This window comes from Lissotriton vulgaris, chromosome 3_1, assembly GCF_964263255.1.
Source record: "Lissotriton vulgaris chromosome 3_1, aLisVul1.2, whole genome shotgun sequence".
Classification (NCBI taxonomy): Eukaryota; Metazoa; Chordata; class Amphibia; order Caudata; family Salamandridae; genus Lissotriton; species Lissotriton vulgaris.
In genome coordinates this window covers 1,745,511,978-1,745,536,102 of record NC_141689.1, presented here as the reverse complement: position 1 = coordinate 1,745,536,102, position 24,125 = coordinate 1,745,511,978, and the positions used below count along the sequence as shown (strand labels likewise).

Genomic DNA, 24,125 nt, shown 5'->3' with positions numbered 1-24,125 from the left:
GAGAACCAGTGAAAGACATTTCCGGTGAATCCCATTCAAGACTCCAGGTTGCGTATGAGCATGGAATGATCGACTGTGGAATGCAAATGAAAAGTCCACCAATATCAGGAGGCATGAGTCATCCTTCTCTAAGGTAAAGAAGGCTTCGTCTATGACATGACATGAAAGATAGCAGTTTCCATGCTGCAGCATGATCTGAGGCCAGACTGGCAGCTGTGCAGGAGATGGGTATGGTCTTGGAGTTGAATATATACTTAGTTTTCAGTTATCTTGCTGATGAATGGATGAGTGTTGGGCCAGTAGTTGGCAAGGGCATCAGTTTGTAGTGTAGGTTTCTTTAGGTGTAACAAGACCTGACCTGTATTGAGAGCTTCTGGGAAAATGCCTTGCATGCGGGATGCACTGAAAATGCTAAGTAGGGGTAATGGAGCATCCCCAGAGAGAGCCTTGATGAAGCACGATACTAAAGCATCATTTTTATAAGAAGTGACTATGAGGGAGTTGAGTATGTCAGTGAATCTGAGAGAAATAGGGCCTGCAAGGCTGACCATTGTGGAATTCCACAGGAGGGGTGGGAATTACAAGAATTGGAGGAGGCTTTGTGTCATTGGTGTGCTGTCAGATTTTCTTTATTTTCTGTTGAAGAAGAGATAGGTCCACAAGGCATTGATGCAGTGCTTGATTGTCTTGAACAGCATTCTGCTTCTGTTGTTGGTCTCATTGATGGTGTTGGCCAAGTACTTGGCTTTGGGTGATGTGATGTGCTGTTTGTCTGTTGAACAGAGGGAGTTCAATATCAAGAAGTCCTCAGGAGTTATTGTCAGTGAGGTCTTTAGAGTACCAAGGTGCTGAAGGCTTTGTCTTGCACTTACATGTTGTAATTGGTGCATGGATTTTGATACAGCTTTCCAAACAATTGTTGAATTTGTAAGAAGGGTATTGGCACTGGACGTGGAGTTAAAAGTGCAAGAGACGAGCTCAAGCTTTAGGTAGCATATGGAGAAGTGTCTGAAGGATCTGGATTGTTGATGATATCAAGAAAGCAAGATGGGGGATGTGATCTTTGGAGTGTGCTGGTTTTGTGGCATGCTATACCACGTTGAGTGTATCAATGAGGTTGAATATTGTGTCTCTTGCTTTATTTTGCGGTTATATTGTCTTGGAAGCTGAAGTCACCAACAGGGTGGTGTGTACATATTTGATGAAGAAGGAGGAGGGGAGATCTGATAATTCCTAAAAGAAGTCCTTGTTTGCCCGAAAGGTCGATAGATGAAATGGAAGGTGGAAGTCTTAAATGGAGAGAAAAGGAAATGTCATGTCAGCAGCTCCATGTGGTTAAGTGCTACTTGTTTGCCTAGGGTGCAGGACTAGGAGGCCTTTGGATGACAGTTCTGTCTTACGCGTGTGGTCCACACAATGGATGCTGTAGCCTGTGGGAAGAAAGACATCTAGGATGTGTGAAGATGTGGACATGAACCATGTTTCTGTGATCAAGATGGTGTCAAGCTTGTGATAGGTGATGATGTCTGGTGCATTGAGTACTGTAGAGTGAGAGTTGATGAGCATGAGTTGAAATGTGTGTTCCGTAGCTTGAAGTTGTGTGGTAGTTAGTGGGATGTGTGCAAGATATGGTCTTTGTGTTGTGTGAATTGTATGTGAGTGTTTGGGTCATCTACATCTAGGCATGATTGTGAAGATCGGCAGTATGGGATGCTTGATTAGGCACATGATTATATTTTACCTTGCAAGTTTCAATGAAACAGGTGTTCTGGCCCAACGCCTTTTTTTAATCTAATAAGCCCAAACAGGTGATACCCTTGTCTGTATCTGCTTTTTGTTATGGATGTCCAGGTGATGGGACTTCCTAAAGAGTTCATTGAAATGGGCAGAGGTAGGAAATTATGTCACAAATTTCCTGTGCGGCTGGATGATGGGAAATTAAGTCCTCTTTCTTGGATTCTTAATTTAAAGGTGGTTTTGACATTAAACCAGTGAAGTCACTGTCTGAGCAGATGAATGATGGGGAATCCAGCGATGTCACTTCCTGTGCAGATGGATGATGATGGGAAATGCTGTGGTGGCATTTCCAGTTCAGATGCATGATTATAAAATATAGTGGCGCCACTGGCTGTGCAAATGGATGATGGAAATGAAGTACTCTTGCTTGGCTTCTTCCTTTAAAGACAGGTTTGGTGGAAACTAGCGGTGCCACTTCCTGCGCAGATGAATGATGGGAAATGCATAGATGTCACTTCCTGCACACGTGGATTATGGTAAAAGTAGTGGTGGCACTTTCTATATGGATAGATAATAAGGTTTGAAGTCATCTTGATTGGCTTCTTCATTTTAGAATGAAACTAATGATCTGACTTCTTATGCAGATGGATGATAGGAAATACAGTGATGTCACTTCCTATGTAGATGGATGAAGGGAAATGCAGGTTTGGCACTTTATGTGCAGATAGATGATGGGGAAAAAGTAGTAAAGTCCTATGTGTATTCTCAAAACCCCTGCTCTAATGATAGCTAAGTTAAGAATCTACCTTAAAGGGCCATCCTTAGCATGATGTCACAGTAGGTCTCAACGTACAAGCAAACAAAGGAACATTCTGGAATGCCTAATTTTCCATCACCCATCTGCCTTGGACCTGTTTAATGGCGGCTGCAGTGAGGACATGCTGTGGGCACTATGAAGCCGCTCCAAAGGATCATCTAACCTAGGCTTCTATTGGAATTCTATAATGCATATTAGCAAGCCCATTATCGCCTTTTTAGCGGCAGTTTCCGATAATTTTAACGAGTTCTTGATAATATGCCCCGATATTTTTTACACCTGTATTTATGTCATCTACATTTTTTCCCGATATTTTTGTAGGATGTCGATATTTTTGGCATCTTTATTAATGATTCAATATTGTGGTATGGGGATTTTGTGGGTGTTGATGTTTTGTAAGTGAACCCTTGCGGCATCACTCAACACTGAGGGAGCACTTTCTTCTGCTTCCTGAAATTTTTCATGTATTTACCCACACCCAACACTCACACCATCTGTACCAACATCATCCAACTCCCTACAGTCTCACAAAAATCTGCTCACTCACCAAACGCACCACAGAAATCTGGGACCTGCTACACGACAGTACCTTTTTCTTCAAGTGAACCTGGATAAACCCTCGCATCAGCACCTGACATTGCCACAGCTATCACCCCTGGCTACAAGATCATCAAGCAAGATAGACTTCACAATCCCTGAGTTGGAAGTGCCATAATCCACTAGAACACTATCAGCTGCACCGACTCAATAGATACATCATCCTCAAACATGTCACACCTGTCATTCAAACTCTGTGTCACAACCAACTTCACCTAAATCAGCACTCTCATCTACAGACCTCAGGGACTGTGCACCAACTTTACCAACACCATCACAGATTTAATCGCATCACTCACCCTAAATGCTAGCAACTACATCCAACCTAGAGGCTTGATCTTCCACCTGGAAGATCACGCCAACCCCAACTCAAAAGCACTAATAAAGACCTTGGAAGTCGGGCCTCCCCCACAGGTAAATAGACATACTATGTCACCAGACACCTCCTGACCCTATTTTCACAACCTTCAAAGACATCTTAGTTGATGAGTCAACACCATTCTACTGGACAGACTAACATCCCCTTAATAGTCCAAAACACACATATCACTGCCAATCAGCCAGCCGAAACTGGAACAGCATAACTGACATGGACTGAAACACCACTCTCAGCATCCACAGATCTGAACAAAGCTACAGCCTCATCAAAACCATCATGAATTTCAACAACTGGATCTCATCCCGTGGTCACTGCCTGGCCCCCCTAAAACAAAGTAATACAACAAGAGCTAGACCCCAGGCCATTTCATACATATAGGAACACCACTGTAAACAACGTCGAGTGAAAATTGAGAATTAGCTGTTACAATGCAGATAGGAATGTGTTCAAATCTACCCTGAGATGCTACAACCAAAGGAACTGGACCATCAAACACACTCCTTTGACAGATTGCATAGTTGCCAGCACCAACAGAAGCAAATACATCTTTGCCATTGTGAAGGATTGCACCTCACCAGCGGCCGCCTCCATCTCGATCCCCCTCTCAAGAACTCTGCAATAATCCCTCTCAATTCTTCAGCAACAAAATCACTACCATTAACAGCAAGTACCTGCACCCCATACCCAACAGACCGTGCCAAACGCCTACCAATATAGATATATATATTTAAACAAGGGCAACTACATGGCCCATCATCCACCCAGAAAGACTGCGGTCACCAAGAAGCCCCATCAGACCCCTGCCCCTTCCATGCCTAGTCCATGGGGCTGCAACCAATCAATGCCATACTCACATTTATTCTGAATGTCTCTATCTCTTTCACAACCTTTGTAGATGCTTGGAAACATGAAAAATGAAATAAAGTAATAATCTTCATGGAGTCAAGGTGTAGTTCCAAGTTAGTATTTATTGTAGTTGAAGTTACAGATGGTATAGGTGAACCAAGATGGTAGTAAAATGGTCAAGTAAGTAGGTAAGATAGCAGTTAAGTTAGCCCCACCAGGAGCTGTCCTCCTGGACACTTAGCCTTCCATCACCAAGTGAAGGCCCATCTCATAGCCAGCATTCTATGACATACATAGCATTCTAAATACAGACAAGCTGGAAAGCATGAGAAGATAGATGACAGATAAGGAGATTAAGAAACACTTTACAACATAAACCCATTGCTGAAGAAACCCCCTGTGGACGCTTCATTGCTCGTCGACTACAGGCTCGCTACCATTCCTGGCCAATGTCTTACTGAAAATCCTTAAAACCGACACCTCTCAGAATACCTCAATGACCACCAACTCCTTCCTCCACACCATTCAGTCTGGATTCAGACCCACCCACAGCATGGAAACTGCCCTTGTCGCCACCATGGATTACATCAGCATTTCTCGGGAGCATTTCTCGGGACACATTTGACATGGTATTCCAGCCCACTCTCTTCAAATGCCTACATTACATTGGAATCCAAGGACACTCACTTTGATGGATCTACTTCTTACTGCCAGGAAATATCCAGTCTGTCAGCCTGGCACCGTACAACTCGAATACCTACACCTCATCTGCAGAGTTCTGCAGGGGCCTTCCCTGATACTGAGCCTCTAGAAAGCATACCTGATCCTTCTATCCTGCATCATATGCTCTCACATTTACGTTTTCTCCAATGCCGATGATATGCAACTCATGCTCTCCCTTACAAACAAGATGCGCGCTACCCAAATCAAGTTCAATGTCTATGTGACTGAAAACTCACCAAAAATCTCAAGACCATCAGAACTCGGTGACCAGAATCGCTCTCCCCCTCACATGGATCACTGAAACAATATTGTAGTAAAGAATATCGTTGACAAAAATATTGTGTCAAAAATATTATTTACTACAATATTGTTGTCCTATACATATAATGGTACAAAAGTATTGGGGAAAAATATTGACAAAAATATATATATATATTTTATATAGTGTTTAATGTAGTAAATGATAAATAATTCAATATATAATTGTAATATTATATAAATGAAATATGTTCCACTAAAATGTAATAAGATATATATTCTTATATCATCAACCAAACACACATATATACATATTTGTGTGTGTGTATATATATATATATATATATATATATATATATATATATATATATATATATATATATATATATATATATATATATATATATATATATATATATATATATATATATATATATACATATATATATATATTCGAAGAACTCCACACCACTTCCAGCAAGCAATCCTGCAAGGCCGGCGAGAGAAGGAGACACACCACGGAATCAGGTGCAGTAATTTTATTTGCACAGAACAGCTACGCGTTTCAGGCTTTCACGAGCCCTTGATCCCGGTGCCAAGGGCTATATATATATGTGCCAGAAAAGTTCCAAGAAAATCAAAGAACTGGAGGGACACAGCGGGAACTTAAGGTAAGAATTTTAATGCAGTAAAGCAATGGCATGACGCGTTTCAACATAATGTCTTCCTCAGATGCCTGCTTCAATAGCGCTTTGCACGCCAGGGCAATTTAAATACCTCCCCTCGTTCCGTCATCAAGGACCAATCCAGGTGAACCAGGTTAAGTCACTACAGCACTGCAGCTGCGTCGGCAAACTACAGTACCCAGAATGCTCCTCTCACAACAACCTGGGAATGTGGCATAAACCCGGTGCATGTGTCCATCCTTGGGTCCTGGATTTAGGTTCAGAACGGGGTACTTGTGCTCTGGAAAGCGCTATCCCCGAATTTCATTATCTCACCTCTAGTCCCCAGGACGCCTCAACCGTAGCAGTCCCTTTTCTGTCGAGCCTGGAAATGACGGAAACAGTGTCCCGAAAATCCTCCGTGCAGTCACGGACTGCAGTTCAAAGCGGCTGCTTCTGGAAAGTAATACGGTGGGTTGGAGTATCCAATACCTTGGACCAAACAACAGATGCCGAAGCTGTCCCTGTCACTCTTTCCACTTCGCAAAGCGGGTCTCCTCCTAGCGCGCCCAGGACACAGCATGCAATTGTATGCCAGAAAAGGTCCGAGAAAATCAAAGAACTGGAGGGACACAGCAGGGACTTAAGGTAAGAATTGTAATTTAGTAAAGCAATGGCTTGACGCGTTTCAACATAATGTCTTCCTCAGATGCCTGCTTCAATAGCGCTTTGCACACCAGGGCACTTTAAATACCTCCCCTCCTTCCGTCATCAATGACCAATTCAGGTGAACCAGGTTAAGTCACTACAGCACTGCAGCTGCTTCGGCAAACTACAGTACCCAGAATGCTCCTCTCACAACAACCTGGGAATGTGGTATAAACCCGGTGCATGTGTCCATCCTTGGGTCTTGGATTAAGTTTCAGAACGGGGTACTTGTGCTCTGGAAAGCGCTATCCCCGAATGTCATTATATCATCTCCAGTCCCCAGGACGTCTCAACCGTAGCAGTCCCTTTTCTGTTGAGCCTGGAATATATATATATATATATATATATATATATATATATATATATATATATATATATATATATATATATATATATATATATATATATATATGTACTCGCAACTTGCCTCGTCGCAGGGGGAGTTTAACAAATAACAAAACCTGTTACGATTTATGTAAATCTTGTCATTTCCATATGACTTAACAAAACTGTTAGGAAATGTTGCTTAAATGTTGAATTATGCAATTTAACTACAATGCCCAGAATGCATAGAGTGAAATTTGTATATATGGCAAAAGTGAAAAGGGACTTATTGTTCAAACCACTACCGTGATCAAGAACGACACGTTCGAAACGCGTAGGCTTTCACAGCCTAAAATAAATGCTGTTTCAAGGATTTCCTGAGTGGAGTGCCATCATTTGTTGAACTTTGAGTGAATATATATATATATATATATATATATATATATATATATATTACCTACTGGCGGTCGCCAGTAGGTAGTTATAGTTAGGATTTTTTTCAATGTTAAATCTCAAAATTCTATTTGGAATAACTTTGGCACCGGTTGACGAATCTGCCTGAAAAATTCCTCAAAATGACCTCGCGGCGTTCCGGTCCTTCCCTAAAAGTTTGGGGGGGATTTGTCAAGCGGGGGCCGAAATAAAAGGGGGTCCCAAAATGCGTTTTCTCCATGGTAATTTCCATAGGGCGGTCGATTTCACTTTTAGCCCGAACGGCTGAATGGATTTCAACCAAATTTGGCAGAATTGTAGGGACTGGTAGCCCGATGTGCCTTTGCTATGTCTCAAGATATGTGCTCCAGTGGATTTTGAGTAATTTGAGTTTACAAAAATATATATATCTATAGGCGCGCCCCGGTACGAGCTCCGGGGAGCGCCCCGGGCGCGACACGCGAGTTGCGCACGGAAATCTGATTGGCTCTTGGGTGTCTGTAAACATTCGAAACAGTCCGGAGCAGCCGCCATCTTGTGTCTCGGTAGTATCGAGACACAAGAGGTGGCCAAAACAAGGGGGGAAATGACCATAAGGGGGCAGGGTAGATCCCCCCTGACCCCCTAGGTTTGATGTGGGGGCGTGCCCGGTACGCGCACCGGGGAGCTGACCGGGGAGCGTACCATGAGGAAAAATGAATGATAGAGTTTTTTTTAAATGTTGCCTTTTTTAGAAATTGGAGGTAGTTCTAAAAAGAATTGTTTTTTTTCTTCTTTTTGTTGTTTTATATTTTTTATATATTTTTTTGAACATTTTGTACTTTTTTTGGATTTTCTGAACAGTTTTAGATTTTTTTGTATTTTTCATGGGGAAAAACGAAAAAACAGGGAATTGAAAATGGCTCAACTGGAGCAAAAAACTAAAAGAAAAGAAAAAATTAGGGTTGATTGGGGCATTTATGGTGTCCCCAGCAAGGACGATGAGATTTACGCTCTGTTCTCCGTAGGAGATGGTCTTCCCACAATATTTACAGATAATTCTGAAATCTGCAAATCGGGGCTGAATGCACAGCATCGTCTCACTTTCCTCTGGTGCAGACGCAGTGGGTTGTTTCCTTTTTGAGCTGGTTCTTGTTGATCGGGGAGGGTTACTGGCCATTTCTCTCATTTCTGCAGCAGAATAGTTTATAGGATGTTTGCGCTGCATGTGGCGTATCATTGTGTAGTTCCCAAATGAATATTTTTTATTTGGGTTTCCCCTGGAAAGTTCCAGGCCACAAATTTTGCAACTGACCTTGGGTGCATTTACTTTTTTTCCCCCCTCTGGGAGAGTAAAAAACTCTTAAATAATGTGTGGTCTTGGCTGGTATGGGGTATTGTGTTCTTCCAGCCATCTTGAAGTCCCCTCCTCCTCCTCCTCCTCTTCCTCTTCTTGAAGACCACCAATGATATCTTGAGGAGGTCCTTTTGGTGGTTGTGGTGGTGGTGCAGATGCACCAGCTGCTGCTACTACTGAAGCCATTATTTTGAGCAAAAAAGTAGAGAGAGCTACAAACAGGTCTTCCTAAGTCAAAGGACAAAGTCAGAATAAAGAAAAAAGGTGGGGTCTTTCATCCTTTTGAAAAAAAAAATGTATTGAACCAATGAAAAGTGTTATTTTCAGGTCACATGACCAGGGGCTTCATCATTATGAAAGCAAAACTGTTATGAACCAATAAAAATTGTTATTTTCAGGTCACATGACCCGACGCGCTTACGCTACGCGCCCTGGGGCGCGCCCCGGGTCGCGTCGCCTAAGCGCGTCGGATGTTTACGTTGCGCGATCGTATTCGCTCGAGTGCTTCCGGGTGCGCTTACGCCGTGCGTATCACGCGGACGTGGCTACGCGATACGTCACGATCATGTTTTTGTTCGCGATATTGGCGCTTACGGGACGCTCCCCGGAGCGCGCCCCGGGGCGCTTCATAAAAGTACGCTCTTCGGGGCGCTCCAAAACAAAAAATAATAAAAAAAAGTAATAAAAAAAATTGGGAAAAATTGTAGGGACTGGTAGCCCTATTCTTAAGTGGTTTTTACAAAAATTAACTTTGAAAAAATATATATTGTGCTACATTGGGCTATATATATGTTAGAGCCAAAATGTAGCCCAAATGTAGCCCAATGTAGCCCAATGTAGCCCAAAGATGGCCACCAAAGACAAAAAGAAAATGTAGCCCAAATATCAGCCAGATGTAGCCCAACTGTAGCCCAATGACAGAATGTACCAGAGTGTTCTAAACAACTAGTGCGCTAACAGTCTTACTTATAAAGTGAGACTTACAGTTAGGAATTAGCATTAAAAAAACTATGAAATTCACTGAAGAAACCATAGGTTTCAGACCAGTTATAGTTAGGAATTAGCATTTAAAAAACCTATGAAACTCACTGAAAAAACCATAGGTTTCACACCAGTTATAGTTAGGAATTAGCATTTAAAAAACCTATTAAATTCACAAAAAAAACCATAGGTTTCACATCAGTTATAGTTAGCTGGAAATTTTACTGACATAAAACCATTGAAATTCCACGTTATAGTTAGTTGGACTCACTATAACTTGCGCGTGTAATGCACTGCTGATGACGTCACATATTACATCACTCATGACATGGTCAGCGACATCACTCATGACATCACTGATGACATCATCCTTGTGACAGAGTGACAGACCTCCTTTCACTGTAATGTAACCCATGAAACACATATTGAAAAATATAAATTATTTTTTTTTTTTAAATGGAGATACCCATACCAGTTACAACAACCAATTCAATAATTCCACCATCTATATACACATTCACTCATTCACCAACAGTTCTATAGAGTCACTCATACATATACTCACTCATCATATGTAGTGATACACCTATACATCCTGTTACACACCGACAGTCATCCAAAAGTTACTCACACACATACTCACACATGCAAATAAACTATTGAACATCCGTTTATTTGCATATACAGCTTTACACACACTACCACCTTACTTCTAAGGAAACTTACACATACTTACTCTCTTAAACAATCACTTATAGAAACACATACTTATTTAAACAAGAACTCTTTCAATCTCTCACTCTCACATATCCTCACTCATATACATCAATACTCACATATACTAGATTAAAACATATGTAGTTACTGATAAAGACACTAATGAGACAGTCATTCACTCACTAACACGCATCTACACACTCATCCACCCATACAGTCCTGCACATATGCCGTCTTCAAAACACATGCAAACAGTGAGTCAGTCATTGATGCATCTTTGTGCTAAGTAACACTCCCACCAAACCATACAGACACTCATACTGATACTAAAAAAAAATCTAATAACCCATATACACACACATGTAGCTACTCACCAACCCATGCAGCCATTTATACACAAAGTGAAACACTGATACATATATTTAAATATTTAAACATTACTCGTTAATATATGTATTCACTAAGATACACTTAATAAGCCAGTTAACCAATCATTTAAAAAAAAAACATCCATTTACACACTTATTTAAACATTTATTCTTCCATCGACCTTTACATATACATATATAAAACATATTTATTTTTCAGAAAGGCACACATTCACTGGATGGTGTCATCAGTGATGTCATGAGTGATGTCACTGACCATGTCATGAGTGATGTAATATGTGACGTCATCAGCAGTGCATTGCACGCGCAAGTTATAGTGAGTCCAACTAACTATAACGTGGAATTTCAATGGTTTTATGTCAGTAAAATTTCCAGCTAACTATAACTGATGTGAAACCTATGTTTTTTTGTGTGAATTTAATAGGTTTTTTAAATGCTAATTCCTAACTATAACTGGTGTGAAACCTATGGTTTTTTCAGTGAATATATATATATATATATATATATCCAAACCTCGCAGGAGACCCCTTTGAAGAAAGCCACAAGAAGAATCCAATATCTTCACGTAGTTTATTGACAGCATGCAAGCAGGCGACATGGAGGAGCTTGAATCAGGAAATCCTTACGCCATACGCGTTTCGAGAGTCTCTGCCTCTCTTCTTCAGTGGCGTGCTGCTTGCAGACAAATGAAAGCACTGTTCCACTGCGCACCTTTAAATTGAAACACCTGCTGAGGTGGGCGTTGCCAACTGCACAGCCTTCTGGTTGTTGTGGTGCGCTGTATCTTTACTCAAGTGAGTGCGCTATTCATTGTCCCAATAACACAAGTTAACTGTCCCAAGTGGGTTTGATGAAAGCACCAAGAGTCACATGCCCCGCTTCTTTGCTGTAAATGTGAAAGGACGTGCATCACCCTGCAAAGATGCGAGCCCGTCTTCCTTCTCGTATTTCAAGCACCCAAGTAGACACTTGACAAGACCCGCGCCGAGGCGGTGGACTTTCTTTCACGACCGGGACCGGCCGTTGTTTATCCAAACCTCGCAGGAGACCCCTTTGAAGAAAGCCACAAGAAGAATCCAATATCTTCACGTAGTTTATTGACAGCATGCAAGCAGGCGACATGGGGGAGCTTGAATCAGGAAATCCTTACGCCATACGCGTTTCGAGAGTCTCTGCCTCTCTTCTTCAGTGGCGTGCTGCTTGCAGACAAATGAAAGCACTGTTCCACTGCGCACCTTTAAATTGAAACACCTGCTGAGGTGGGCGTTGCCAACTGCACAGCCTTCTGGTTGTTGTGGTGCGCTGTATCTTTACTCAAGTGAGTGCGCTATTCATTGTCCCAATAACACAAGTTAACTGTCCCAAGTGGGTTTGATGAAAGCACCAAGAGTCACATGCCCCGCTTCTTTGCTGTAAATGTGAAAGGACGTGCATCACCCTGCAAAGATGCGAGCCCGTCTTCCTTCTCGTATTTCAAGCACCCAAGTAGACACTTGACAAGACCCGCGCCGAGGCGGTGGACTTTCTTTCACGACCGGGACCGGCCGTTGTTTATCCAAACCTCGCAGGAGACCCCTTTGAAGAAAGCCACAAGAAGAATCCAATATCTTCACGTAGTTTATTGACAGCATGCAAGCAGGCGACATGGAGGAGCTTGAATCAGGAAATCCTTACGCCATACGCGTTTCGAGAGTCTCTGCCTCTCTTCTTCAGTGGCGTGCTGCTTGCAGACAAATGAAAGCACTGTTCCACTGCGCACCTTTAAATTGAAACACCTGCTGAGGTGGGCGTTGCCAACTGCACAGCCTTCTGGTTGTTGTGGTGCGCTGTATCTTTACTCAAGTGAGTGCGCTATTCATTGTCCCAATAACACAAGTTAACTGTCCCAAGTGGGTTTGATGAAAGCACCAAGAGTCACATGCCCCGCTTCTTTGCTGTAAATGTGAAAGGACGTGCATCACCCTGCAAAGATGCGAGCCCGTCTTCCTTCTCGTATTTCAAGCACCCAAATAGACACTTGACAAGACCCGCGCCGAGGCGGTGGACTTTCTTTCACGACCGGGACCGGCCGTTGTTTATCCAAACCTCGCAGGAGACCCCTTTGAAGAAAGCCACAAGAAGAATCCAATATCTTCACGTAGTTTATTGACAGCATGCAAGCAGGCGACATGGAGGAGCTTGAATCAGGAAATCCTTACGCCATACGCGTTTCGAGAGTCTCTGCCTCTCTTCTTCAGTGGCGTGCTGCTTGCAGACAAATGAAAGCACTGTTCCACTGCGCACCTTTAAATTGAAACACCTGCTGAGGTGGGCGTTGCCAACTGCACAGCCTTCTGGTTGTTGTGGTGCGCTGTATCTTTACTCAAGTGAGTGCGCTATTCATTGTCCCAATAACACAAGTTAACTGTCCCAAGTGGGTTTGATGAAAGCACCAAGAGTCACATGCCCCGCTTCTTTGCTGTAAATGTGAAAGGACGTGCATCACCCTGCAAAGATGCGAGCCCGTCTTCCTTCTCGTATTTCAAGCACCCAAGTAGACACTTGACAAGACCCGCGCCGAGGCGGTGGACTTTCTTTCACGACCGGGACCGGCCGTTGTTTATCCAAACCTCGCAGGAGACCCCTTTGAAGAAAGCCACAAGAAGAATCCAATATCTTCACGTAGTTTATTGACAGCATGCAAGCAGGCGACATGGAGGAGCTTGAATCAGGAAATCCTTACGCCATACGCGTTTCGAGAGTCTCTGCCTCTCTTCTTCAGTGGCGTGCTGCTTGCAGACAAATGAAAGCACTGTTCCACTGCGCACCTTTAAATTGAAACACCTGCTGAGGTGGGCGTTGCCAACTGCACAGCCTTCTGGTTGTTGTGGTGCGCTGTATCTTTACTCAAGTGAGTGCGCTATTCATTGTCCCAATAACACAAGTTAACTGTCCCAAGTGGGTTTGATGAAAGCACCAAGAGTCACATGCCCCGCTTCTTTGCTGTAAATGTGAAAGGACGTGCATCACCCTGCAAAGATGCGAGCCCGTCTTCCTTCTCGTATTTCAAGCACCCAAGTAGACACTTGACAAGACCCGCGCCGAGGCGGTGGACTTTCTTTCACGACCGGGACCGGCCGTTGTTTATCCAAACCTCGCAGGAGACCCCTTTGAAGAAAGCCACAAGAAGAATCCAATATCTTCACGTAGTTTATTGACAGCATGCAAGCAGGCGACATGGAGGAGCTTGAATCAGGAAATCCTTACGCCATACGCGTTTCGAGAGTCTCTGCCTCTCTTCTTCAGTGGCGTGCTGCTTGCAGACAAATGAAAGCACTGTTCCACTGCGCACCTTTAAATTGAAACACCTGCTGAGGTGGGCGTTGCCAACTGCACAGCCTTCTGGTTGTTGTGGTGCGCTGTATCTTTACTCAAGTGAGTGCGCTATTCATTGTCCCAATAACACAAGTTAACTGTCCCAAGTGGGTTTGATGAAAGCACCAAGAGTCACATGCCCCGCTTCTTTGCTGTAAATGTGAAAGGACGTGCATCACCCTGCAAAGATGCGAGCCCGTCTTCCTTCTCGTATTTCAAGCACCCAAGTAGACACTTGACAAGACCCGCGCCGAGGCGGTGGACTTTCTTTCACGACCGGGACCGGCCGTTGTTTATCCAAACCTCGCAGGAGACCCCTTTGAAGAAAGCCACAAGAAGAATCCAATATCTTCACGTAGTTTATTGACAGCATGCAAGCAGGCGACATGGAGGAGCTTGAATCAGGAAATCCTTACGCCATACGCGTTTCGAGAGTCTCTGCCTCTCTTCTTCAGTGGCGTGCTGCTTGCAGACAAATGAAAGCACTGTTCCACTGCGCACCTTTAAATTGAAACACCTGCTGAGGTGGGCGTTGCCAACTGCACAGCCTTCTGGTTGTTGTGGTGCGCTGTATCTTTACTCAAGTGAGTGCGCTATTCATTGTCCCAATAACACAAGTTAACTGTCCCAAGTGGGTTTGATGAAAGCACCAAGAGTCACATGCCCCGCTTCTTTGCTGTAAATGTGAAAGGACGTGCATCACCCTGCAAAGATGCGAGCCCGTCTTCCTTCTCGTATTTCAAGCACCCAAGTAGACACTTGACAAGACCCGCGCCGAGGCGGTGGACTTTCTTTCACGACCGGGACCGGCCGTTGTTTATCCAAACCTCGCAGGAGACCCCTTTGAAGAAAGCCACAAGAAGAATCCAATATCTTCACGTAGTTTATTGACAGCATGCAAGCAGGCGACATGGAGGAGCTTGAATCAGGAAATCCTTACGCCATACGCGTTTCGAGAGTCTCTGCCTCTCTTCTTCAGTGGCGTGCTGCTTGCAGACAAATGAAAGCACTGTTCCACTGCGCACCTTTAAATTGAAACACCTGCTGAGGTGGGCGTTGCCAACTGCACAGCCTTCTGGTTGTTGTGGTGCGCTGTATCTTTACTCAAGTGAGTGCGCTATTCATTGTCCCAATAACACAAGTTAACTGTCCCAAGTGGGTTTGATGAAAGCACCAAGAGTCACATGCCCCGCTTCTTTGCTGTAAATGTGAAAGGACGTGCATCACCCTGCAAAGATGCGAGCCCGTCTTCCTTCTCGTATTTCAAGCACCCAAGTGTTTTTCACAATCCACTGTGATTTTATTTTTTTCACCGATGTAAGCTGGAATGCTCCGCTTGAACTTAACAGGACTACAAATCCCAGAAATGCCCCTGTGACCCAACACGCCTAGGGGGCGGAGACTGAATACTTTAGGGGCACACCCAAGCCATTGATGAACTTTAGCCACTGACGAAGAGAGCGTTGCCTCTCGAAACGCGTATGGCAGCTTTTGGTGAATCATGCTGGTGCTGGAAGCCAGCTAGCAAGCTGTTGAAAATAAAGGAGTTTTGCATCCATTTCGTGTGTGGCTTCTCCCTAAATGGGTACCTGCGCTTTGGTTGGATGTTGTAAACGGCCGTCCCGGTCGTGGGGATGAAGCCTGCTGTGCGCAGAACCATGGTTGACACCCACTGAGGACAACAAGTACACGAAGGCTTTGTGACTTTGCAGGAGAGAACCATGGCCACTCCTTCAACAACTGAAAAGCAGGGCTGGCAGACGGCGCTAGTGTTTTTCACAATCCACTGTGATTTTATTTTTTTCACCGATGTAAGCTGGAATGCTCCGCTTGAACTTAACAGGACTACAAATCCCAGAAATGCCCCTGTGACCCAACACGCCTAGGGGGCGGAGACTGAATACTTTAGGGGCACACCCAAGCCATTGATGAACTTTAGCCACTGACGAAGAGAGCGTTGCCTCTCGAAACGCGTATGGCAGCTTTTGGTGAATCATGCTGGTGCTGGAAGCCAGCTAGCAAGCTGTTGAAAATAAAGGAGTTTTGCATCCATTTCGTGTGTGGCTTCTCCCTAAATGGGTACCTGCGCTTTGGTTGGATGTTGTAAACGGCCGTCCCGGTCGTGGGGATGAAGCCTGCTGTGCGCAGAACCATGGTTGACACCCACTGAGGACAACAAGTACACGAAGGCTTTGTGACTTTGCAGGAGAGAACCATGGCCACTCCTTCAACAACTGAAAAGCAGGGCTGGCAGACGGCGCTAGTGTTTTTCACAATCCACTGTGATTTTATTTTTTTCACCGATGTAAGCTGGAATGCTCCGCTTGAACTTAACAGGACTACAAATCCCAGAAATGCCCCTGTGACCCAACACGCCTAGGGGGCGGAGACTGAATACTTTAGGGGCACACCCAAGCCATTGATGAACTTTAGCCACTGACGAAGAGAGCGTTGCCTCTCGAAACGCGTATGGCAGCTTTTGGTGAATCATGCTGGTGCTGGAAGCCAGCTAGCAAGCTGTTGAAAATAAAGGAGTTTTGCATCCATTTCGTGTGTGGCTTCTCCCTAAATGGGTACCTGCGCTTTGGTTGGATGTTGTAAACGGCCGTCCCGGTCGTGGGGATGAAGCCTGCTGTGCGCAGAACCATGGTTGACACCCACTGAGGACAACAAGTACACGAAGGCTTTGTGACTTTGCAGGAGAGAACCATGGCCACTCCTTCAACAACTGAAAAGCAGGGCTGGCAGACGGCGCTAGTGTTTTTCACAATCCACTGTGATTTTATTTTTTTCACCGATGTAAGCTGGAATGCTCCGCTTGAACTTAACAGGACTACAAATCCCAGAAATGCCCCTGTGACCCAACACGCCTAGGGGGCGGAGACTGAATACTTTAGGGGCACACCCAAGCCATTGATGAACTTTAGCCACTGACGAAGAGAGCGTTGCCTCTCGAAACGCGTATGGCAGCTTTTGGTGAATCATGCTGGTGCTGGAAGCCAGCTAGCAAGCTGTTGAAAATAAAGGAGTTTTGCATCCATTTCGTGTGTGGCTTCTCCCTAAATGGGTACCTGCGCTTTGGTTGGATGTTGTAAACGGCCGTCCCGGTCGTGGGGATGAAGCCTGCTGTGCGCAGAACCATGGTTGACACCCACTGAGGACAACAAGTACACGAAGGCTTTGTGACTTTGCAGGAGAGAACCATGGCCACTCCTTCAACAACTGAAAAGCAGGGCTGGCAGACGGCGCTAGTGTTTTTCACAATCCACTGTGATTTTATTTTTTTCACCGATGTAAGCTGGAATGCTCCGCTTGAACTTAACAGGACTACAAATCCCAGAAATGCCCCTGTGACCCAACACGCCTAGGGGGCGGAGACTGAATACTTTAGGGGCACACCCAAGCCATTGATGAACTTTAGCCACTGACGAAGAGAGCGTTGCCTCTCGAAACGCGTATGGCAGCTTTTGGTGAATCATGCTGGTGCTGGAAGCCAGCTAGCAAGCTGTTGAAAATAAAGGAGTTTTGCATCCATTTCGTGTGTGGCTTCTCCCTAAATGGGTACCTGCGCTTTGGTTGGATGTTGTAAACGGCCGTCCCGGTCGTGGGGATGAAGCCTGCTGTGCGCAGAACCATGGTTGACACCCACTGAGGACAACAAGTACACGAAGGCTTTGTGACTTTGCAGGAGAGAACCATGGCCACTCCTTCAACAACTGAAAAGCAGGGCTGGCAGACGGCGCTAGTGTTTTTCACAATCCACTGTGATTTTATTTTTTTCACCGATGTAAGCTGGAATGCTCCGCTTGAACTTAACAGGACTACAAATCCCAGAAATGCCCCTGTGACCCAACACGCCTAGGGGGCGGAGACTGAATACTTTAGGGGCACACCCAAGCCATTGATGAACTTTAGCCACTGACGAAGAGAGCGTTGCCTCTCGAAACGCGTATGGCAGCTTTTGGTGAATCATGCTGGTGCTGGAAGCCAGCTAGCAAGCTGTTGAAAATAAAGGAGTTTTGCATCCATTTCGTGTGTGGCTTCTCCCTAAATGGGTACCTGCGCTTTGGTTGGATGTTGTAAACGGCCGTCCCGGTCGTGGGGATGAAGCCTGCTGTGCGCAGAACCATGGTTGACACCCACTGAGGACAACAAGTACACGAAGGCTTTGTGACTTTGCAGGAGAGAACCATGGCCACTCCTTCAACAACTGAAAAGCAGGGCTGGCAGACGGCGCTAGTGTTTTTCACAATCCACTGTGATTTTATTTTTTTCACCGATGTAAGCTGGAATGCTCCGCTTGAACTTAACAGGACTACAAATCCCAGAAATGCCCCTGTGACCCAACACGCCTAGGGGGCGGAGACTGAATACTTTAGGGGCACACCCAAGCCATTGATGAACTTTAGCCACTGACGAAGAGAGCGTTGCCTCTCGAAACGCGTATGGCAGCTTTTGGTGAATCATGCTGGTGCTGGAAGCCAGCTAGCAAGCTGTTGAAAATAAAGGAGTTTTGCATCCATTTCGTGTGTGGCTTCTCCCTAAATGGGTACCTGCGCTTTGGTTGGATGTTGTAAACGGCCGTCCCGGTCGTGGGGATGAAGCCTGCTGTGCGCAGAACCATGGTTGACACCCACTGAGGACAACAAGTACACGAAGGCTTTGTGACTTTGCAGGAGAGAACCATGGCCACTCCTTCAACAACTGAAAAGCAGGGCTGGCAGACGGCGCTAGTGTTTTTCACAATCCACTGTGATTTTATTTTTTTCACCGATGTAAGCTGGAATGCTCCGCTTGAACTTAACAGGACTACAAATCCCAGAAATGCCCCTGTGACCCAACACGCCTAGGGGGCGGAGACTGAATACTTTAGGGGCACACCCAAGCCATTGATGAACTTTAGCCACTGACGAAGAGAGCGTTGCCTCTCGAAACGCGTATGGCAGCTTTTGGTGAATCATGCTGGTGCTGGAAGCCAGCTAGCAAGCTGTTGAAAATAAAGGAGTTTTGCATCCATTTCGTGTGTGGCTTCTCCCTAAATGGGTACCTGCGCTTTGGTTGGATGTTGTAAACGGCCGTCCCGGTCGTGGGGATGAAGCCTGCTGTGCGCAGAACCATGGTTGACACCCACTGAGGACAACAAGTACACGAAGGCTTTGTGACTTTGCAGGAGAGAACCATGGCCACTCCTTCAACAACTGAAAAGCAGGGCTGGCAGACGGCGCTAGTGTTTTTCACAATCCACTGTGATTTTATTTTTTTCACCGATGTAAGCTGGAATGCTCCGCTTGAACTTAACAGGACTACAAATCCCAGAAATGCCCCTGTGACCCAACACGCCTAGGGGGCGGAGACTGAATACTTTAGGGGCACACCCAAGCCATTGATGAACTTTAGCCACTGACGAAGAGAGCGTTGCCTCTCGAAACGCGTATGGCAGCTTTTGGTGAATCATGCTGGTGCTGGAAGCCAGCTAGCAAGCTGTTGAAAATAAAGGAGTTTTGCATCCATTTCGTGTGTGGCTTCTCCCTAAATGGGTACCTGCGCTTTGGTTGGATATATATATATATATATATATATATATATATATATATATATATATATATATATATATATATATATATATATATATATATATATATATATTCACTGAAAAAAACATAGGTTTCAGGCCTTTTATAGTTAGGAATTAGCATTTAAAAAACCATTGAAATTGCTCCTATATAGTTAGTTGTACTAACTATATTTCGCGCACCTGCAATCCACTGCTGATGATGTCACATATTACATCATTCATGACATGGTCAGTGACATCACTGATGACATCTCAAATGACATCACTGCTGACATCTCATTTGACATCACTGATGACATCACTGATGACATCATCCAGTGACTGTGTGTTTCTGTAAAGTTTAAATATGTTTTACATATTGAAGAATGAGTGGATGTATAAGTGTCTGGATGAAGGATTTAGTAGGTGCCTGACTGACTGTATGAGTGAGTGATTAAATGTGTCTTACTAAATGCATGGGTTAGTGACTAAACTGTCTGAATGTGTGCATCAGTATGTCTGTTGTTGTGTAAGCTGCTGCATGTGTTGATCAGTAGCTATATGAGTGGCTATATGGGTTATTGATTGGTTGGGACGCTTTTTCTCACCTCGCTATCGTCGTGCTGGATGCTGGTGAAGCAGAGGGATTCCAGTGCCTTTCATCCCACTCCTCGCGGAACCCGCTTCGCGGGTCCCGCAGCGCCACTGGGAGCAACTTGGTCTGAGGGGCTGAGAGAGGACAGAGTTTAGCAGGCAAGGCTGCGAGCGCAAGGGGCCGGACTTCGTGTCCCAGAAGTCCCGGCTACCCTCGCCCCCTGCCATCGGGCCGCTCTCCTTGCCTGACACGCCCCCCTCACACTCATCATCTTAAATTGGTTGCAGCACCTGGAGGCAGCGGGACGCTTTTTCTCACCTCGCTATCGTCGTGCTGGATGCTGGTGAAGCAGAGGGATTCCAGTGCCTTTCATCCCACTCCTCGCGGAACCCGCTTCGCGGGTCCCGCAGCGCCACTGGGAGCAACTTGGTCTGAGGGGCTGAGAGAGGACAGAGTTTAGCAGGCAAGGCTGCGAGCGCAAGGGGCCGGACTTCGTGTCCCAGAAGTCCCGGCTACCCTCGCCCCCTGCCATCGGGCCGCTCTCCTTGCCTGACACGCCCCCCTCACACTCATCATCTTAAATTGGTTGCAGCACCTGGAGGCAGCGGGACACTTTTTCTCACCTCGCTATCGTCGTGCTGGATGCTGGTGAAGCAGAGGGATTCCAGTGCCTTTCATCCCACTCCTCGCGGAACCCGCTTCGCGGGTCCCGCAGCGCCACTGGGAGCAACTTGGTCTGAGGGGCTGAGAGAGGACAGAGTTTAGCAGGCAAGGCTGCGAGCGCAAGGGGCCGGACTTCGTGTCCCAGAAGACCCGGCTACCCTCGCCCCCTGCCATCGGGCCGCTCTCCTTGCCTGACACGCCCCCCTCACACTCATCATCTTAAATTGGTTGCAGCACCTGGAGGCAGCGGGACGCTTTTTCTCACCTCGCTATCGTCGTGCTGGATGCTGGTGAAGCAGAGGGATTCCAGTGCCTTTCATCCCACTCCTCGCGGAACCCGCTTCGCGGGTCCCGCAGCGCCACTGGGAGCAACTTGGTCTGAGGGGCTGAGAGAGGACAGAGTTTAGCAGGCAAGGCTGCGAGCGCAAGGGGCCGGACTTCGTGTCCCAGAAGTCCCGGCTACCCTCGCCCCCTGCCATCGGGCCGCTCTCCTTGCCTGACATGCCCCCCTCACACTCATCATCTTAAATTGGTTGCAGCACCTGGAGGCAGCGGGACGCTTTTTCTCACCTCGCTATCGTCGTGCTGGATGCTGGGGAAGCAGAGGGATTCCAGTGCCTTTCATCCCACTCCTCGCGGAACCCGCTTCGCGGGTCCCGCAGCGCCACTGGGAGCAACTTGGTCTGAGGGGCTGAGAGAGGACAGAGTTTAGCAGGCAAGGCTGCGAGCGCAAGGGGCCGGACTTCGTGTCCCAGAAGTCCCGGCTACCCTCGCCCCCTGCCATCGGGCCGCTCTCCTTGCCTGACACGCCCCCCTCACACTCATCATCTTAAATTGGTTGCAGCACCTGGAGGCAGCGGGACGCTTTTTCTCACCTCGCTATCGTCGTGCTGGATGCTGGTGAAGCAGAGGGATTCCAGTGCCTTTCATCCCACTCCTCGCGGAACCCGCTTCGCGGGTCCCGCAGCGCCACTGGGAGCAACTTGGTCTGAGGGGCTGAGAGAGGACAGAGTTTAGCAGGCAAGGCTGCGAGCGCAAGGGGCCGGACTTCGTGTCCCAGAAGTCCCGGCTACCCTCGCCCCCTGCCATCGGGCCGCTCTCCTTGCCTGACACGCCCCCATCACTCAACACTGACCAACGTATATAGGGGAGGTCTCTATACCGCGACGCGGGAGCGCGCGGGAGCGTCCCGGGAGAAGCCGGGGACAAGGGCGGGACCGTCTGTGGCCGTCCGGGGCCGGAGGAGGCCGGGCTGGGCCATTTTACTAACATTTTCTTCCTATCTGTAAGTCTTTTTAACTGGTATAAATTATTTTTTATTGTTTGAGTCTAAAGTGACGCTTGAGTCCCCATATTTGGAAGGAAAAAATCTTGTGGCTTTGTTGATTGAGTACTGAGGTTGGTATTAATCTCGCTCGTTGTATCTTAAAAAAAATGACTTTAAGGTCTGGTAAAGAGAGGCAAGTTCAGGTCTCCACCTCCAATGGTACTTTTACTGGAACAATTGATCAATTTTTTAAACGTTCAACTGCTATACTGGAGAAGGAGATCGCCTTAGTTGAAAAACGCCTTTTGCTTGATATCATTACAGGCAAGCGTTCTTCACTAGGTAAAATTAATGAGGCTGTCTCCCCTGTCCCACTCTCCACGTTGAACGCAGATAGCCTTCTTGACAATGTAGAAGCAGTGTTGGCAACTGCTCCTGAGACTCACACTGTGGAGATAGTGGATTCAAACCAAGAAAGTGCATTTAATACTGCGCATGATAATTTACCAAACGGTAGGACCATTTACCTAGATCAGTCCAGGGATAATTCTGGTCTCTCGGACTCACCAAAACTTAATATTAGTACTGAACAAATAGATTCCCTTTCCCAATCACAACATACACCCACTCATAACCCTGGGAAACGCAAAAGGATAGACTCACCGGATATGGAGGAACAAACTGAGGGGCTGGGAAACGCCACTCCATCCCCCCCACAGCTACCCAACACTAACGCTGCTGTCCAGTCAGGGGAAGGTGAGACCATAATTAGCATCACAGAAGGGATATTTTTGGCTAAAATTGAGCTGCTATTTAAATCTCTACTTTTACCGCTATTTGAAAGGACAAGGTTATTAAACACTAAAATGGATTCCTTAGACATGCTAGTGAAAGATAATATAGCGACCTCTGATAGAATCCTCGCCAGCCTAGCATCTGCTGGTCTGACCCCTCCTGTCCCGACCATCCCGAAGCCCACCATCATGAATAATAAAGCAGGGGGTAATAGCTCTAAAATGGGACCCTCTATACCAAAGGCCCCGCAAAAAACTGTACCCGCTCCCAAGAAAGCAACTTCTACAGAGAACCCTTCAAGGCCTAAGCCTGTAAAAAATCTTCAGGTCCAGAAAAACCCCACTTCCACTAGGGGCCATAACACAAGCCACCAGCCCATCGCCAAACCCATCCCAAAGAAACAGTGTGTGAACCTCCCACCAGAGTCAGTGCCTTATACAATCATCTTAACTGGCGTGGCTCTTCTTGTAGATGGTAAGAGGGAAACACACAAGGATCTTTATAATAAGGTTACATTCTGGCTCAATAAAAACCGGCCACTCCCTCCTAACCTAAATCCCGAAATACTTAATGTAAGGAGGGTGGATTGGATAGGTTTTGGTAAGAAAGATCTTGAGGGGGATTGTGTGGTAATTAGTTTTAGAGAGCCTTGGGTTGCTGAATACATCTGCAGGGAACCAAGATTCGGAAGAGTTGGGGATGTGCAAACTTTATCGTTGCATTACTTTTATCCAGCTTTATATGCAAATAGATCCCAAACTCCGTTTCATCACTCCAGAAGGGACAGGTCTAGAGGGAGATTCCATTTTGACACTCCGCTTTATCCAATGTTCTATCCCCACCTTGCGAACCGGTTTGCTCCCCTTTCCGGTCTGGAAGGTGTGGATTGACATGACGTAGAACCTTTGGTCACTGGGCTTTCTAGTGCTGTAGTAATCTGCTCCCCAAATAGCGTGAGTGCCCCTAGGGTAGAGACTGTCCCAGGGTC

General features: G+C 46.0%; 1 protein-coding gene across 1 annotated transcript in view; it reads left to right on the top strand.

Annotated features, from left to right (window-relative positions):
* LOC147728397 (la-related protein 1B-like) overlaps positions 1-24,125 on the top strand; it is a 435,404-nt gene that overhangs the window by 103,033 nt on the left and 308,246 nt on the right. Inside the window, exon 5 of the mRNA XM_086963792.1 lies at positions 22,667-22,855. Within this exon, the coding sequence (XP_086819918.1) occupies positions 22,667-22,855 (189 nt within the window). The remainder of the gene's footprint in view (positions 1-22,666; positions 22,856-24,125) is intronic.